The 17,591-nt window shown below is 45.7% G+C and overlaps 2 protein-coding genes across 2 annotated transcripts; both read right to left on the bottom strand.

The window, feature by feature from the left end:
• Positions 1 to 228: 228 nt before the first annotated feature.
• On the bottom strand, positions 229 to 6,199 carry LOC144104713 (uncharacterized). Its single transcript, XM_077637871.1, has 4 exons — positions 3,776 to 6,199; positions 2,842 to 2,910; positions 1,949 to 2,038; positions 229 to 362 (listed from the first exon to the last, which is right to left on the bottom strand). Exons 1-4 carry the CDS (start codon positions 4,715 to 4,717, stop codon positions 234 to 236), a joined length of 1,230 nt encoding a protein of 409 aa, XP_077493997.1. The 5' UTR covers positions 4,718 to 6,199; the 3' UTR covers positions 229 to 233.
• A 137-nt stretch (positions 6,200 to 6,336) lies between these two features.
• Positions 6,337 to 10,668, bottom strand: LOC144104712 (TNF receptor-associated factor 6-like). The gene is made up of 2 exons (XM_077637870.1): positions 10,252 to 10,668; positions 6,337 to 7,790 (listed from the first exon to the last, which is right to left on the bottom strand). Exons 1-2 carry the CDS (start codon positions 10,534 to 10,536, stop codon positions 6,624 to 6,626), a joined length of 1,452 nt encoding a protein of 483 aa, XP_077493996.1. The 5' UTR covers positions 10,537 to 10,668; the 3' UTR covers positions 6,337 to 6,623.
• Positions 10,669 to 17,591: the final 6,923 nt, after the last annotated feature.

The raw sequence follows: 17,591 nt of genomic DNA, 5'->3' as shown, positions 1-17,591 counted from the left end.
ATACAGCTAGCTATAATATTAAAGAGAACAGTCAGTTTGCACACAATTTAGTTGAAAAGCTGATGGTTGTTGGTCCTGTCTAAAACTACCTAAGAAACGAGAAGTGTGCTTAGCATTGATCCTTATAGAGTAACGGTTTCCTGATTGCTTATATGAGTATGCGTACGTTTCCGTAGTGTAAGAATGCCTGTACATGAACACAGCACCCTAGGCATCGTTCTCCCCATTTCTATTTATTGTTTTTTGAAACCAATCACATCTTCCTGCTGATTGAAAAGACCAGTTGCAGGACCCAAGGCATGGATGACGGTGTCACCTGTCTGTATGAGGATGACGCTGTAGGTTACGACCGCTTCTGCCAGCTGAAAAAAAAAAGTTTGTAACAGTGTGTTAGAGAGGGCTGTCTTCGTGAACTAGGCTCAGAACAGCTTCAGTGTTTTCTTGTCAGGATCTTTTAGAATTTGCGCACTGCGAATAGATTTCCACACGAGAATACGAAGTGGCTACGTCAATAAGCACGCTGAACAGGGCGGTAACCAAAGGTTTTCATTCCTGCTGGTTGGTAAATCCTACATGGAAACACGGCCATCTCTCCTAAAATATTATAAGTGATTATCAGCTGTACGCCCTCCGCACGAGCGCGACAATTGGCCGAGGCTACCGCACAATGCTTGTTGCACTCAGCGACTAGCACAAACAGCCAGGTAATCTGCCCAGTATTGAAAATGTATTGGCAGATTCCGGCCATGCAAAGGGCCAGGGTAAAACCATCCATTGGCAACATTTGGCCGATTACCTGTGTTGCTCATCACAAGAGCAGGCCTTCCAAGGTTGCTGCTAAAATTAAACAGAAACCCTGAGCACTTATTGACGACTACAGCGCGGTCGCAACACGGACAAGAAAGACTGACACAAACAGAGGCGCTGACTGACAACACCTTTCTTGTCCGTGTTGCAACCGTGCTGTAGTCGACAATATGTGTAACCAACAAGCCAGCCACTACGTATTAACCTGAGCACTTGAAGTTAATCCAGAGCTCTCAACTATCGTGTTTATTCTATCCTTGGTACAGGTCTTAAGAGCCTTGTTCATTCAGTAAGCTCAAGTGAGTGGGTATATAATAAGTTCCCATGCAGGCTAAAGTGCCCACCAGGTGTTAGTTCAAAGGGGGTCGGGGCGCCAAAGTGTCGACCTACCACCACCATTGGCGTTAGGTGATCCTAACGCAGCCGTCCGGTGCGAGTGACTGACCTCCTTTATTCTCTGCGGGACACTATGAGAAACTTGGCCGCCAAATGAAGTGCCAGTAACAGACTGTGTTGGATCTGTACTAAAGCCACCATTCTGATTGGCGCTTTTAGTAAACGGATGGTACCAGCACTGCCTTCTGGACTCTACCAGGACTGCAATCATATTTGTTCCAGTGTCAAATAAAACACGAAAACTGCAACTAAAACTCTGAGACCCAAACAAGGCAATCTTCTTTGAGGGAGATAAAGCCCTAGTGCAAGTGGCTTTCTTCCTGAAGGTGCGGCAAACACTGCTTGGAAGGGATAACAAACCTTCTTCTGGCAAGGATAGTTTATGCAATCTACATACATTGACCTAAATCATTACGTAAGCTTTTGCACAGTAAACATGAGGAAATTTAGAGAACGCCAGTTTGCACCTTTCGTTCCTGACCATGTAGTCGCCACAAAGAGCAGTACTAGCCCTGTTCAAAGCAGTACTAGTACCGTAGGGTTTTTAATTTTTGAACAAGACTTTTTGTTTTAACGCGTGGCTTTCTTTCTTTATTGCCTGAGCCACACCTCGAAATATTGAACCGTACAGGTACATATCGTACTCGTGCATACTGGTAGAGCTACCGTTCATTTCATAAGCTCGTTCGACAAGCTGAACGAAGAAAGGTGCCTTAATGAACGAAAACTTCAGTGAAGTACTCACGCGCATGAGAGTTCTGGCGTTAATTGCGAAGAATCCTCCTCCACTGAGGCACATTTGTCGCGGCTCGATGGTGTTGTACACGAAACGCATCTGAAAATACAAAAAAAAAGCCATTTATAGGGTTGGTGTCAAAATGAAGCCTGCCGGTGAGTCCATGCTTATGCTACTCATCTGTAAGAATTATGAAACTACAAAAGGTCCCTGCTTGGCAGTTCTGATAAAAACAAAAAAACAAACATTGCTTGCCTGAAGCCGTAATGCCAAACCATTATATTTATATCCCATTCTTTGTTTGCCTTTTTATCATATGATCAACCTCGGCTGTGATATCACTTTCGATGAAGGCCATTATTTGCCAGCTATCACCCTTTACGTTGTAGGTAATTGCTAAAATACTGACTGCAGAAAGCAAATTATGTCAAAATACGGCCGCAAGTTTGAGTGTTTGATCGAATACAACAAGAAAGCTAAGTGCATCCTTATAATAGCCTATTGGGGCTTTTGTTTTCCTTGGTATTGCTGACTGTCAGCGGAGAAGCCAGCAATAGCGGCTAGCTACCTGCATTATCAAAGAACTTTTGCCGAACTCATATTGGGACCAAAAGTCGCCTATGTTAGTTCAATAATTTCTGTCCTGCGCCCTCACTTATCAAGCCCTTGTAAGCTGAAACTTCCCAAGAGATCAGCCTCAACAGCGTTTTACGAGTTAAAAAGTATTCTACCCATAACCTAAGAGCAGTAATATTCAAATGACGGCAGTTCTTGACTACTCTGAGCAGGGCTTCAAGCAGTATTGTTCAGACTTTTGATCTGTTAGTGAAAAGAAAAGAAACGCAGGTCATTTCCGCGCTGATAAAGTAATTTCACCTCACCAATAGCGTCTTGTACATCACCTGCGATATATGCGCTGATGAACTGTCAGTCGTGATCGAGGCGGCCAATGACAGCTTGACGTTTTCTGTCTGAAAGAGAAAATGAACCGTAGAAAGACGTGAACCTTCTTTGACACTAAATGGCTCACTCACGCTTAAACCAGAATGAAGAGGCATCGGTTCACGTTGTTTTGTATCACCGGAAGTGCCCGTTCATTGCTTGCAAGCAAAGTGGATTTTTTTTTGTTCTAGGACTGCTTATTATAAATACTGTGTTGAGACCAGGAACAATAAAGTAAACGGCCCGAGTAAGAACTTGAAGGAAAGCAGGAACGTAGTTTAACTGACGTGCCTAGGAAAGCAGAAATAAAGATGTTTACTCCTGAAACGAGTGCTCTAATTTGTGGCCCAAACGAGAGGTCAAGCATTAACGCTGTCATGTCCAGCTTTCTCGGGCAGAAATTGTGAAAATTTGAAAATTGTATGAAACTGTTGCGGAAATACTGAAGGTAATTGTACATAATTGTGATAAGTATTAAGATCTTTCCTTGAAAGTTTTTCCATCGATCGCTTCGAACAGTTAAGACTGCCATAAAAAACCAGTGGGGAACGCTTACGACAAAAGCAAAAACGTGAATGGAAAAAAATTCAAGACTGCCATTGGGCGATTTAGAGATATAGTGATTGTTATAGTGAAATCTTACTTGATATGAAATAAAAATGCGTTCATAAATGATTTTCCCGCTCAAAAATGCTTTTGTCCAGAATGGCTGGGTATGAGTCAGTTTCACGGCATTAGTCCAGTACGCATTATTACTGTTGATTATCTGTGCAGATCCGCGTTTCGAAAACTCTCGTGATTTCAGAACCCACTGTTCATTCGTATTATAGAAACCAAACTCTAGGGCGGCATGAAAGAAGGGGGTAGGCAGGAAAAGTAACGGAGTGCGGATACCTCGCTTTCCAAAGTTTGACTCATGAAAGCCAGGTCCAGGAGGCCGAAGGCGACTTGCAGGCAGTGGAAAAGAAGCAACGCACTGGTTTCGTGACCGAAACCCATGCGGAGGAGTACGTAGCCACTACTGCAGACAACGCTGAAAGCTCTCAAGCAGAATAACACTATGCAAGGGTTTAAGACAGCGTTGATCTCGTCTTTGAGTCCCTGTATTGCAGACATGCTGACGCGGAGCTCTTCCACGTCTCTGGCGTTTAGGCCCGACTCTTGCTTTCGCTTCAGTATGTCGACCTGAATACTGACGTAGTCTATGAAGACCTCGCACACGGCTCTAGCAGTGGCCTTGTTTCCGTAATCGCACGCCAGGTAGAGAGCGTTGGCGACTAATGTGTACAACACTACCAGGATGTCTGATGTGGTCATGTGATGGTAAGCAGCAATCAGCAATGCTAGCGTGCGATAGAACGTGTAAGAAACCATGCAAGTAAAAAAGAATATGTTGCAGACGTAGGGCATCATGCACTGTTTCCTCGCGCGATGGAATGGCGGTACGGTCATCGACGTTTCGAAAGACCGGGCGTTGAGAAGGAACCCCAGGATAGCTCCAGACCTGGTAGCCATGACGACAAAGACCACGATGACTTCCAGGCCAATGACGTGCCTCATGAAGGCGAGCAGAGAGTTGGACACAGTGCCTCGCTCTTCGGTTGCACTTTGGATGGAAGGGCGCAACTGCATTATCCTGAAGGAGAAAAGAACTGATGCACAAAGCAGAGAATATAGGGTGTAGAAGGATTTCCAAGGAACCCGGGCTTGGCTCAGCTCGTGGGATTTTATATCCGCTATGAAAAAGCATCCGCAGACTCGCCACATAGTGGCGAGCCTGTACAGCCGCTTTGACATCGTTGTCACAGTGGGTACACGGCGGTAGAAGAGCTGCATAGCCTTGGCCGTCTTGTCTGCACTCGTCGCTACGACAGCTGTGAATGGCCGACGCAGCGATGGCCGCTACAGTAAACACAGGAGGCTGCATCCAACAACACATTGGTGTCAGTTTGGTTTCACCCGTTGCTAGGCTGACCGAACCTTGCATTTGAGCTAGGAACGATGGTTCAAGTGGCAGGTTCCGCTCAGAAATGTGCGGATCGATAACTGATTGCTGGGGGAGCATTGCCGGCGGTCTTGTGTAGAGAGACGATATTAGCATGCCTGTACGCAGAGCTTATAATCATTGCAGGACGTGCACATCGGCAGATCAGTATGTACAGATGTGAAAAAACAGCACAGAAAATGCGCTAAAGTCTACCAGCTGAAACTTTTTTTTTACTTTTGAGCAGGTAAAAGATGAAAAAGACGATAACCCCCGCAATGTGGTTCCTTAAAATCAAATAAATAATAAAATAAAACAAAAGATACCTGGCTTCTCGTGACCACATGGTTCGCATTGAATAAAGGGAAAGCATCTATTGTTTGTAATTCAGCAACGCATGACATTTGTCTTGTTTTTAATTTGTTCCTCAATTCTTGGGTTGACCACAGTATAAGAGCGCACACCTGCTATCATCGGACAGCGCGAACAAATCGATGCTTATTTGCAAAGTCTGGTGTGTGAAAAAAATCACGGTTTATGGTTTATGGGGGTTTAACGTCCCAAAGCGACTCAGGCTATGAAGGACGCCGTAGTGAAGGGCTCCGCATAATTCCGACCACCTGGGGTTCTTTAACGTGCACTGACATCGCACAGCACACGGGCCTCTAGAATTTCGTCTCCATCGAAATTCGACCGCCGCGGCGGGGATCGAACCCGCGTCTTTCGGGTAAGCAGCCGAGCGCCGTAACCACTTTGCCACCGCGGAGCCAAAATCACGATTTAGTTATTATTCTCGTTTCTGCACTGAAGACATTTTGCCATTAAGTTGCATGCGAGCTCATTATCACTGCTGTGGTTATTATGGCGCATCGTGACTGGCAATTTTTACGCTATAGCGTATACAGCCCGTTAGGTCGAAAAGCCGTCGGCTTAGTAGTAGTAGGCACCGCGCGTAAGAAATAATAGGGGGGGGGGGGGGTAAAAAAATCGTATCATGGTAATTTGTGGCTCTAGTTTATTCAAATACTGCAGACCATGCGACAGGTGACAGAGGGCCTATGACAGCTGGCCTGTCGGCAGGTGGTAGGAGAGTGAACCGCCACCTGCCACGGCCAGAGCAGAGGAATGGACTACCGGAAGGTGCTGCCACAGGAAGACACCGAAATGTGGCAGCAGCGTACTATCGTAATCGCCTGTCAATTATTTTCATATATCCTCTTTGGTCACTGAAAGGGCGCCTTTATGAGATGTCTCTAGTTCTCTTTGTTTTTCCCTCTCTCTCCCTCCTCACTATGTTCTGTGGACATTTAAAGGGGCATTAAAATGAATTTTTCAATGTTTCTTTTGTTTTTACCTCCATTGTTTTATTTTCAGAGATAAGGTACATGCTAAGATATGCATTTCTGCTGGAGCATCAATTCGTTCTTTACGAGAAACGTTGCCAGTTAAGCAAGGATCCATAATTCAGGAATCATTTTTTGTTAAAATCTTTATTCAAGTTTCGGCCCCTGAACCCTGGCATTACTTCTAGTCTGCGGCTAATACAAATCATGCGACACAAAACTATTTGATTACATTCCAAAAGAGTAAAATGGTTTACATATAAGTGAAAACAAGCAAGCACATAGGAAGGCATGTCTTTCGCGTTAAGAACCAGACGCCCATTACACTTCGGGCTGAATTCGGTCAACACGAGAGCAGAATTTCTTCGCAGTCTCCCATCGGTCAATGATGCGATCACTGATCTTTAGTTGAAATTTAAGCAAGCAGCTCCCACTTCAGCCGAAGCTGATCATCTTGAACGTAACCCCCACGCATCAGGTCTCTCAGCTTCAATGAAGGAGCAATGAAATAAACCCGAGAGTTGCTTCTCTTCCCTGGCCTTTGAAAATACTCGACGGAAGGGTATGGTTTAACCTCCAGTTCGCATTGGGCAGAGCCTTCTGGGTGTACAACGGTGAGCTTGACCTTGTGTTCAAATGGCCACTGAATGACGTCATCCATGTCGCCTTTGTGCAGGCGAAAGCACACGTGCAGTGTCACAGAGTCGCCTTCCTTCTGAAATCTTAGCCCCGGTGACATGCAGTAGCCCCGCAGATACACCTGCTCGCTATCGTAGTCACTGTAGCCTTGTTTAATTGCTGTATCTCGCCATGACCTCACACCATTGACAATGAAGCAGGTGTGCGCTACGTCCAGTTCAGCGTGCCTGAGCACTCTTTCGACTGAGTTCAATGTTTTCTCACCAATTACTTTTGATTCAGCTTTGAAGACACTGATTGTGTTTGCTATTTGAGACAACGTGTAGCTGTTCTGCTTCACTGCATTCAGCAGTGTGGACTTCAGAGTATCTGTCTCCAGTGGTGTGTCCGTGCGACAAGGCAACTCCCTAACGGCATCCCTTCTGGTCATCAAAGAATGCTTCATTTCCTCGTTAGATGCGGCGATCTGCCGCGCACTCGTAGTCAGACTTCTCTGTATTTGTTTAGTTTCTGTGAACTCTTCTTTCAGCGCTTCTCTTATGGTGTCCATGCCTTGGGCCAGTTCCTGTCTAAGCGTTTCTTTAAAAGCGTTCATGCTGTGGTACATTTCGTTCAGTCTGTCGTCACTTGAGCTTCTGTCAAAGGGCAGCTGCTCGAGAAATGCCCTCATTTCAAGCGTCTGCTCATCCAAGGCTCGCCTAAAGGATGAAAGAAGAGCGGTTTCTTCGTTGCAGCTAGCCTGCTCTTGGCATTCTGAGGTGCGAGGTGTCGTTAGGGCGCGACAGTCGGCCTTGAGGTGTCCACACATATCCCGGCAAAGCACGGTTGCCGAACACTTAGGACAGCGTGCAGAGTGGTGTGCGCATTGACGCCGGAAATGCAGGGAGATATCGGATGCGGCCATGACAGCTTTGCAGCCATTTTCTTCGTTCCAGCAGCTGACCTGCCAAAAAAAAAAAAGAATTCAGACAAAGTATCAAAAATGTTTCTCCGAGAACTCAAGGCTGGTAAATTGTAACGCTGAAAACTAAATTATGACCATTAAGGCTTGTTAATAGCGCAAAATGAACCACTGTCCTCCTCATCACTATCATCTAATGTGGCAGGTTGGGCATGCTTGTATAGCATGGTATAAAAAAGTATATTAGCAAAAAAAAAAGAGGACATCAGAGAAAGACAGGAAAGACACGAGTCAGGAAAGAAACAATAAGATTTTTACTTCGTGACATTGCTAGTGTCTGGCCCTGGAATTTCTTAACAAGGGGCTGATAAGGCCTCGCTGAGGTTGAAGGAGGAGAGGGGAAAACCATGCGCATTCATCCAGGTCTGGCAGACTCACTCTGAGCGATGGCAGTGCGGCTAGCGGAATGCGCATCTTCTTTACACTGTATATTCCATTACGCAACGCATCGTTGAAAGTTAGCGCTTTTGTGCCTTGGGTCTTCTATGCGGTCCTGTGCTGCGTTATATTTTTGAAGATCCTGTGCTATTCGTCTGCAGAGCCATATAGTTCGGTCTTGAATTTCCTTTCCGATCATTTAAATGAATAATGTATGCATACATTATAAATTAAGCTTCTCTGCTGCTTTAAGTTGCCGGACTTATTGTTAAAATGAAGGAAGGCTGTTTCGGCTGACGAGGCAGATCAGTCTCTCTTCTTCAAGACTGAAGTCATTGGCTGACAGATTAACCTAACACAGTGCCAACTAAGCCTCATATTGGACTTCAGATGCTAATATTATTTTATATACGACTGTTCTTTCCTGGTAAAGTAATCTATACATCGAATCACCGGTATTTAAGTAGCAAAGACGTTAAATGGATCGTCTTCGTTCGACGATATTGCAAAAAATACAGTCGTGAAAGATTAAACCTTGCCAAACAGAAGCAGGATTAATATTGGCGGTATGTAGATAACTGCGTTTCTTTTCAGCAGGAAAAAGCAGCACACTATAAAAGAGATGATCACCGCCGCTTGTAATGCACATCATGGGAATTGCTTATGCCTGTTTAGGGGACAAAAATTCCTGGTCGTTAGCTGTCGTTTCTTGCAATGTTTTTCAAAGATTTGCACTTTTTTGTGAGGCGTTCAAGTTTTCGTTCGCGTACCTTCATTCTTGTAGTGTGTATACAGTAACCATCGGAGGCTTAAGATAGGCCATAGTTTGAATTTTCTCTATACTCTCCCAGTAGAAGAAGGAAGAAAGAGCTATTAAGGCGAAAGGCATTTTTACACGCTTAATGCGAACAAGGAACACCCTTTGCACACACTGGCAACAGTCGCGTGCAGGCTTAGATATTACACCCTCTTGCTTCCAATTTCTCTGAGAGATATTGCGGTTCATAAAATACGAGCATGCAGACAGACCTCTGTGTTATCAATAGTGCTTCAGCGGTTTTTAGGGGTTAGGTAACTCAGTGCTATCGGCAAGCCCTGAGATAAACGCTTATTGCAGAGGGACAAAGTAATGAAAACGGAATGCAGATAAAATACTTCATGAACTTAATTTTCCTGAAGTCGACCTATTAAGATATCGGCGCTGTACAGTATGGTGCGACACCCATAAAGAGACAAGTTGGGCTCGTGAGGCTTCTCACGTACAGATGCAGCTAACTGCAATAACACTTCTGTTGGCCTAGTTAGAAACGAACACGCGCGGCTGGCTCTGGAAGCATTCCATATTACGAAAAAGGCTGAATGACGTGTTAGCGATACTTCCTTATCACTTTACTCCATCGAATTGAAGTTTTTGTGCACGCATCGTTGCCAGTAATCTCGCATGACTGGAATGTTTTGTTAGCTTGCGCAAGTGGGGAAAAATGTTTATTATTCGTTGGTGTGAGAAGAATAAAATAGTTGGTAGTGTTGCGCCAGTCCTTGCGTTTCTCCCGTGTTCGTGGTTCGTCTAATGTTTTGCGCAGCTAACTGCGCATAGGTTCGCTTCCACAGCAAAGCAGGCTATCTGCGAAGTCATTACAGGGGCTTCGGAAAGGCCAAGCTATGCGATAATCTAATCACTCCTCCACCCTGCCGTTTCTACTTCGCCTACAAAGCCTCGATAACCTTGGAGGATGTCAACATGCACTTTCTTCCCGCCTTGGTTTTATAGGTAGCCTCGCACATGCTGCATGATCCCTACTTGGAAGTAAATGGCAGAGTATCCACGCCTCGCAGATTCTCGTCAGGCAACTTTCATGACGTCACAGAAACTTGTTCGCGAATATGTCCGAGGGGGGGGGGGGGTTACACCTGTAGTTATTTAACGTGTTGACCTATTCGAGCACATAAAGTCTGTTTTGTATTCCGGTGTACTGTCTTTGTTTTATTGCTACTAGAACGCGGCAGAGTATCGATACACGCGAACTTCGCTATTCCCTGACTGCCCACCTAGGCCACAGCTCACCTTTCTGCCGAGTATCTCCTCGACGGCCGACTCTTTCCAGTCGACGTCTCCGCCCTGGCAGCGGTGGCCATCCAAAGGACAGACGCGGCCACCGTCTTGGGCGCACTGCTCGTAGCAACACTCGCACAGCACGTGCATGCATGGCAGCAACGCGGTCGTTCTGCGCACAATTCCACAGGCACTGCATATCCGGTTGGCTGGAATGGGCTTCACGAAGTGCAAGGGCCTCCAGTCCAGCTGATCGGAGAATCCGACCAGCGTGTATTCCGGGCCTCCAGGAGGCATCGTTCACTACATGCATGCGCTCGCTGCACCCTTGGCTCTGAGACCTCCGCTTCCTTGCCCCGAGGAACGGGCTCTTATCTATCGCTGCCGTGTGCTTTTTTTCTTCTTTATTCCGGGCGTCGTCATGGCGACTATCACGGTCCCATCCGGTGTCTCGTACGCTGCTTCACGGAATGCGCGCGTCCGGCTGCGAAACCCACGTCGCGTTTTTCGCCGTTCAGTCCCCGGTGTGAACGTGTTGCTCTATATCATTGCTTTATTCTATTTTCTTAAATACTAGCTGGGGTTGAAGGTACTACATAAGGGGCGGGACTAGCGAAAAAGGTGAAAGATAACAATACCACTAGTGCTTACATACACCTGCGGTTAATTGGATTTTCTGCCAACAATGATGGGCAGGTGATATCGACGATATGCTGGGGAAGGCCGTTCCTATCTTCAGCTGCGTGTTGAAAAGAGGAGGCTTAAAAAGTAACAGCTCGGGCACGCGGCCCGAAAACTTGAAGCGAGTTGCAGGTGTGGTGAGGTATGTACAATACTGGCAAGATGTAAGTTGCGCGATTAAGTGATTAGCGATAGAACTTGTGGTACAGTAATATGATGGCTGTGCGACGACGAACAGAAAAAGGCGATATCACATATTTAGATTTTAGAGTTGAAACGCTGGCGCTTAATGAATAAAAATTAGTTAATAGTGCATTGTGGTTTCGGGCTGTTTCTAGATTGTTTATGGGGCAAACGTGGTTTTGGTCGATACAAGAGATGCTTAATGCGAGCTATTTCAGGGATGTAGAGCGAGGCGAAAGTTACGTGTAAAAGAATACTGTGTTTTAAGCTGGTGGTATTACCTTAGTAACATACACTTCCGAAGTCAGGTCACTAGATACTCTTGTATGCAAGTATTTGAAGCATGATATGAATTCTACGGACATGTGTAATGTGTTGAGCGAGTTGGTTTATGACGAACTACAGCGCATTTGACACACATTTGTGTTTCTTCTTTGTTCCCTCAAATGGGCTCTTGTTATGAAAGGATTTTGAGGTGAAAGGCGTGAATTTTGTGGCTCCGGGTGATGAAGAGGAGCTTGCATTTACTCGGGTCACGAGCCAGTTTTCACCCAATTGTTCTACGTGGTTATGAGCCTGTTGGAGGCCTTTTTGTTCAGTAGATTTACTCACTGGACGGCAGATTAAGCAGTCGTCAGCAACCATTCAAATTCGTCAACATTCATACCACGGGAGAAAGATATAATATGCATATAAACAAAAGACGGTTAGAACTGAGCGTTGTGGTACGCCTGATGTTACAGGAAGAGGGTAGGATGACTGGTTATTTACTATGACTGATTGAACGATTTCTTAATAATGCCTGGATTTACGTTAGTATGTAACGATGTAGGTTTAACCGAGATAGTTTTACCATTAATCGTCGTGCGGCACTTTGTCGAATTCCTTAGCCTAATCCGTAAATATAGCGTCAGTCTGAAGGATAATGTCCAGTTTATCATTAAAATCATTGAGGAACTTAGTTCTGGAAAACATTTCATATTATGTGTTAGAGTACCACTTGTCTGTGTGCTACCTGTGAGCAGCTGCGCACTAGAAATGCCTTGCTTATATTACACCATCCTACCTTTGCAACTGTATGCACTGAAAGTACATGGGCCTCGGTAAGTCCTTTTAAAAATTTTATGTGCGCACCTTATCATATCCCGATGCTTGACTCAATTGATCTCATTAGATTTTTTGTTGCCGCTTGTAGACAGCACAATGGAGGGTTGAAATCGCCATTGGTTTCACGCTGTATTTCCCCGAACGTGTAGTTTGAAAAACTGCAACGGCGTAAACATTTCAAGGTATTTCGGGCTGTTTCTAGCGCGAGTACTACTACACCATTTGTTATTCGTTATGGCAAAGTTTGTTTTGTTGAAAAGCGACGCCGCGCAAATTTAGACCCTCTGACGGAATCGCAGACTCGGAAGTGCCCTCTTGGAAAGCTGATAACATTCACAGGACTTGCACACTTTCTGAACCGAGGAATGACAGCTCTGGCGACAGTTAGAAAGAAAGCAGGAAAGAAAGGAAGGATTAAAGAAACAAAGGAAATAAAGAAAGGAAGAAAGAACGGAAGAAAGAAAGTAAGGCAGGAAGGAAGAAACAAAGAAAGAAAGGAAGGAAAGAAGGAAGGAAGAAGGAAAGAAAGGAAAAGAAAGAGAGCAAGAAAAAAGAAAGAAGGAAGGAAAGAAAGCGCCCTGTTGGGGGCGGGAGAGGCAGTTCCCGGCAACCGACGAGCATCGAACAGACTCCCTGAGCGATGCCTCCTGGAGGTCACAAGTGCACCCTGGCTGGGTTCCCCGTGGAACGCGACTGGAGACAACTGCAGTTCCCGAAACCCTTTCCACCGTACAGAGTATGTGGTGCCTGCGGACTGGTACCAAAGAGGACCGCCTTCCATCCTTGCACACACACACATTTCGAATCTTGCTACGAGCAGTGTGCCCAGAACGAAATCCGGATCTGCCCTCTCGACGGCCATCAATGCCAGGACGAGGACGTCGATCCGAATGACTTTCCTGCCGAGGAGCTGCTTAAACGAGAGGTGAGCAAGTAACGATATAGTAATCTCAGTTGCAAATTATTCTTTACAAGAGCATTTGCCTACGTTGACGTAAAACGAGACGCGCCCAGAAAAAGACGCAGTTACGAATCGCACCGACCTGCATCGGCGCGATTCCGAACAAAAGCTAACAAACAAAGACCTGATTCTCCAAGTGCGAAGAGCGGCTGTGCGGCTGCACAGACCTCTAAACTTTGGGCAGCCCTCGCGCTATGACTACTCGAAGCATGCTATGAGGCTTCGGAAAAAAGTGACAAGGGGTAGCCCTACAAGGGGTAGCCCTACAAGGGGTAGCCCTACAAGGGGTAGCCCGACAAGGGGTAGCCCGACAAGCTGTCAAGGCTTGTCGTAGCCCTAGAACGGGTAGCCCGCCAATTGTCTAGAATTATGGCTGCGTGCCTGGACTGGACTGGACCTGGAGTGACTGGACCTGAGTCACTCTACTTAAGCGGTCTCATCCAGTATGTCTACGTGGCAGACGACCGGCTCCCGGTTGAATGGCAGATGCTATTATTAGCTTAATTTGAGAGAGACGAAACGTATGCGCCATGTCACTCTACCCAATTGAATCGATTGGTTCTAAGAGGAGGTCTTATTCAATGACTTCCCTATCTTTGGTGAAAAGAAATTTGAGCAGAGTTTTCACTTTTTTAATGCGTATTTCAATAAATGAATGTTTTATCCCTTACCAAAATTTCTTTAGGCAGTCTATAGACTGTCCCTAGACTCCTGCCTGTAAAGTCTATGGACCCTCTATAGACAAACCCCAGATAACAGTCTATAGGCAATACAAATCCAATAGAAAGTCTATAGACAATCTATACATCCTTGGCTATACACTTAGAAAACTTGTCTATAGACTGTCAATAGACAAAAGAAATACCTATAGGAAGGCAATAGAGTCTATGAGAAGTCTACAGACTGTCTATAGGAAGCGTTTGCTGCAGACTATAGTGTATGGAGAAACATGGCCTTGATAACGAGAAATGGTCTAGCCAGCGGATAGGCCACTTTTCTGGCAACGGCTTGTTTGTATACAAAATCTCCAGCGCACTGCTCTTTTTCCCGGGATCAATGAAGCAGTAGCAATAGGTGTGACGCCACTCTCATCCACGTGAGTACATCCAGTCTAAACAGGAGCCTGTGCCATAAGGCCACAGGTGGCATTTGTTGGCGTTTAGGAGTAGGAATTACAGAGTTGAGGAAGAAAAGAGAACATAGGACGAAGCGCTTCATCCTGACTCCTCTTGTCCCTGTGTTCACATTCGTCTTTGTAGCGCTTGTTCTTGAACACCAAGTACCAACTAGCCCAAGTCTCGAGACCCTTTTACGCTCAGAGTGAGCCCGCACGCCGAACAGTTACGGGCGAAGGGTGCTAGTACCTATCCACTCCGCTCGGGGCGCGCCGCTCTTGTGGCTGTACCCCGATGCGCGAGCCGCATCGAGGCACCCTAGTGGCTGTACTCCATTCTCTACTAGCATAAGTCAGCCCGCGAGCGGGGCGCTAGTACTTCATTCCTCCGCTTGGGGTCCTGTGGTTTTCTTTCCCTCTCGCTTCACTGTTGGAAGCTATGGCCCTCCCTTTTTTGTCTTCATTCCCTTCTTTCCCTCTTCGTTGAATCCACGGCTTTCATCGATGGCGCCGGCGTTTTGACGGAGTGACATTACTACTGTTATCGCAGTAAGAAAGCTTTTCCTGATCCATGCCGTCTGCTACACTTGAAGGCACAGAATGCTGGCCTACTGCCGTGCCCACAGTAACTCGCGGCGACTTACTCGAAGGCAAGCTGAACGAAACCGTATCGCGGCGCGTCCAGCAAGCTCTCTTCCAACTGCAGCTGTACCACGCAGAATGGCGCTTGAAACATTTATATGCGCACAGTATCACGTGACACCGAGGAACGAATCAGAGGCGTTTCGGCGACGGAAAAGGGATGCTGTATTTTCCCAGTTCCAGTGACTTTAGGAGCCCTGGTATTGGGAAGGCACCACCTGTAGACGTCATTAAGAAACAGTTGGAACAGTGATGGTAGAAAAGCAGAGCAGAGCCTTATAGATTACAGTTCGCGATTCTAAACTAGTGTAACATCCAAACCAAACTAATTTGCATTTGAAGGGAGAATTTTTAGATAATAACCATAACTTTCACAGATTGGCTTGAGATTTAAAGAGCTTCAATAATAGGCAACTCCCCACATTAAAAAAGACACAGCACACAGCGCTCAGCTTGTGTCCTTGCAAAGGACAATGCTGGCGTTCCACCTGCTAAAGCAAAAATGTTTCTTGTCGCTTGTGCGAAAGTTTGCAGGTAAGTAATTACGTTTCAATCTTCTTGGGGCAGCCTCAAACTACCGAATGTCTTCTCGCAATTCCTCTCGGTCAGCGACCGTTATGGTCCCCAGAATAAATATTTCTAGGAACCATAGGGCTGTGGTGGCGGTCTCACTTCGCTCTTTCTTCCTTTCTACACTCACCTCGCTACTGTGACGTCATAACTTACATGAGTCAACTAGCGTGCCGTATTTAAATTCTTTTCCACTCCGCTTATGGCGCGGTTGTCCCACTCTCCTCCTTTCCCGTGCTTTTTTCATATATCACTATGGTTCCCCTCCTCTCTTCCCCGCTTCATCCACTCCCTCTTACCTCGAATCTTCGGCCTTGAAATGCAGAGTCGAGTGTTTTGCTAGAACGGCCCTACTATTGACCTTTAAAGTAAAACACAGTACATTGTACTGATTGGCGACTGTAATGCCGAGGCACTCAAGGAGCAGGACGGAGACCAGATAGTCAGGTAGGTTCTACGATTATTGGGAGAGGTGTGTTATGTGTAGAGTTCATAGAACGAAATAATTCACGGACCATGTATAAACCCTTCTTGGAAAGACAGAACGGGGTGTGTGGTGTGGACTTCAATAAGTCTGAATTGCCGGAATAAAATGAAGTAAACATCATAATTTGCGCGCATCTTGATATCATGCACAATGTGTAAACACTCGGCCAGGTGAGATTTAGTGACCATAGGATTGCAAACTCTCCAAATAGCCTCGATTTCAATAGAGAACGGAGGAAATCTTCAGTAAAGAAGCCCGTCAACGAATTATCTGCAAGAGTTAAAAATTGAGCACCTAGATGCGGAGCCGATATTCCACTTTGAGAAAAGGCGATGGCCTTAGAGCTCCATCAATTAATGATTGTCTCACAAGCATCATGAAACGTGTAATCGAAGTTAGGGGTAGGATAGCTAGAGAGGTAAGCACTCTCAGGGAATGAAAGATCTGATTTATCATCAACATCTTCAGCCTAATTACGTGCAGCGCAGGATAAGGGCCTGACTTATATCCATACACTTAACTGTCCTGTGTCAGTTGTGACCACCATATAACCGGTCATTCCTTACCTAATTCACCCACCCGACTTTCTGCCGACGGCTGCTACCCACGTCGTCTCTCGTAATCAAGTCCGTTACCCTTAATAACCATCGCATTTGCGTTACACACCCTTCTTATGCTCATTTCCTCTTGATATCGACAAGGATGGCATTAATTCGCTTTTTTTCCTTGACCCACATTTCTCTTCCTGTCTCTTGAGGGTACAGACATCCGCTTTTTTTTTTCACTTGAAAGAGGCCTACGCACCCAGCAGCAAATCAGCTAAAAAAAAGAAAACCTGTGTTCAGCGTTTATATTTAATTACAAGCGATTTTGAGCTGAGAGTCTCGGTCGGCTCCTGCGGTGAAGTACGTCTTGACGTCACTGTCAAGAATTGAATTGAATTGAACTACCGCAAGATTGACGATGTCGGCTTCACCAGCAAGCGCTGGTTCTTCTTGAGAACAACCGCTTGGTTCGGTGACCCGATCTCGGTCAAAATGCCGAGCGGCTCCTCATAAAACATTGAAGATGGTATTAAATTATGTTCAGCTCAACGCATTAGTGTGAAACTTGCTAGAACACTTCTCCGTATGCCCCATGCAATAAATCATGTCATTTGTTCGCGTTAAAAATTTTGTATCTGTACTACTTTAGCGTTACAGCTATCATTCTCTTTCTATAGCCCGCTATTTTTTTACCCAGTTTCTGTTAAATAATTTTCTTCTGCCACCATGTTTCTGCCCCATAGGTCAGTATCGGTAAGTAACACGTGTTATACCCTTTCCTCGTGGGAGATACTTGAAGGCTGCCGTTCATGATTGCAGTGCACCAGCGAAGTTCACTCCATCCCATTCTTATTCTTGTTACTTGCACACTTGGTGTCCTGATATGCGGCTGCTACCGGCCTTAAGGAGATGTACTGTCTGAGCACTTTCAACCCTTCGCTACCTATTCGAAAAACTATGGTTCCTTCCGAGGGTGTTGAACATTACTTTAGTTTTCTTCATGTAAATTTGTAAGCCCTAGACATTGCTTTGCCTATCTAGGCCCTCGATCAAGGCGACTTT

This window comes from Amblyomma americanum, chromosome 9, assembly GCF_052857255.1.
Source record: "Amblyomma americanum isolate KBUSLIRL-KWMA chromosome 9, ASM5285725v1, whole genome shotgun sequence".
Lineage (NCBI taxonomy): Eukaryota > Metazoa > Arthropoda > Arachnida > Ixodida > Ixodidae > Amblyomma > Amblyomma americanum.
Note: the sequence above shows the minus strand (reverse complement) of the source record. Positions and strands in the feature narration are given on the sequence as shown.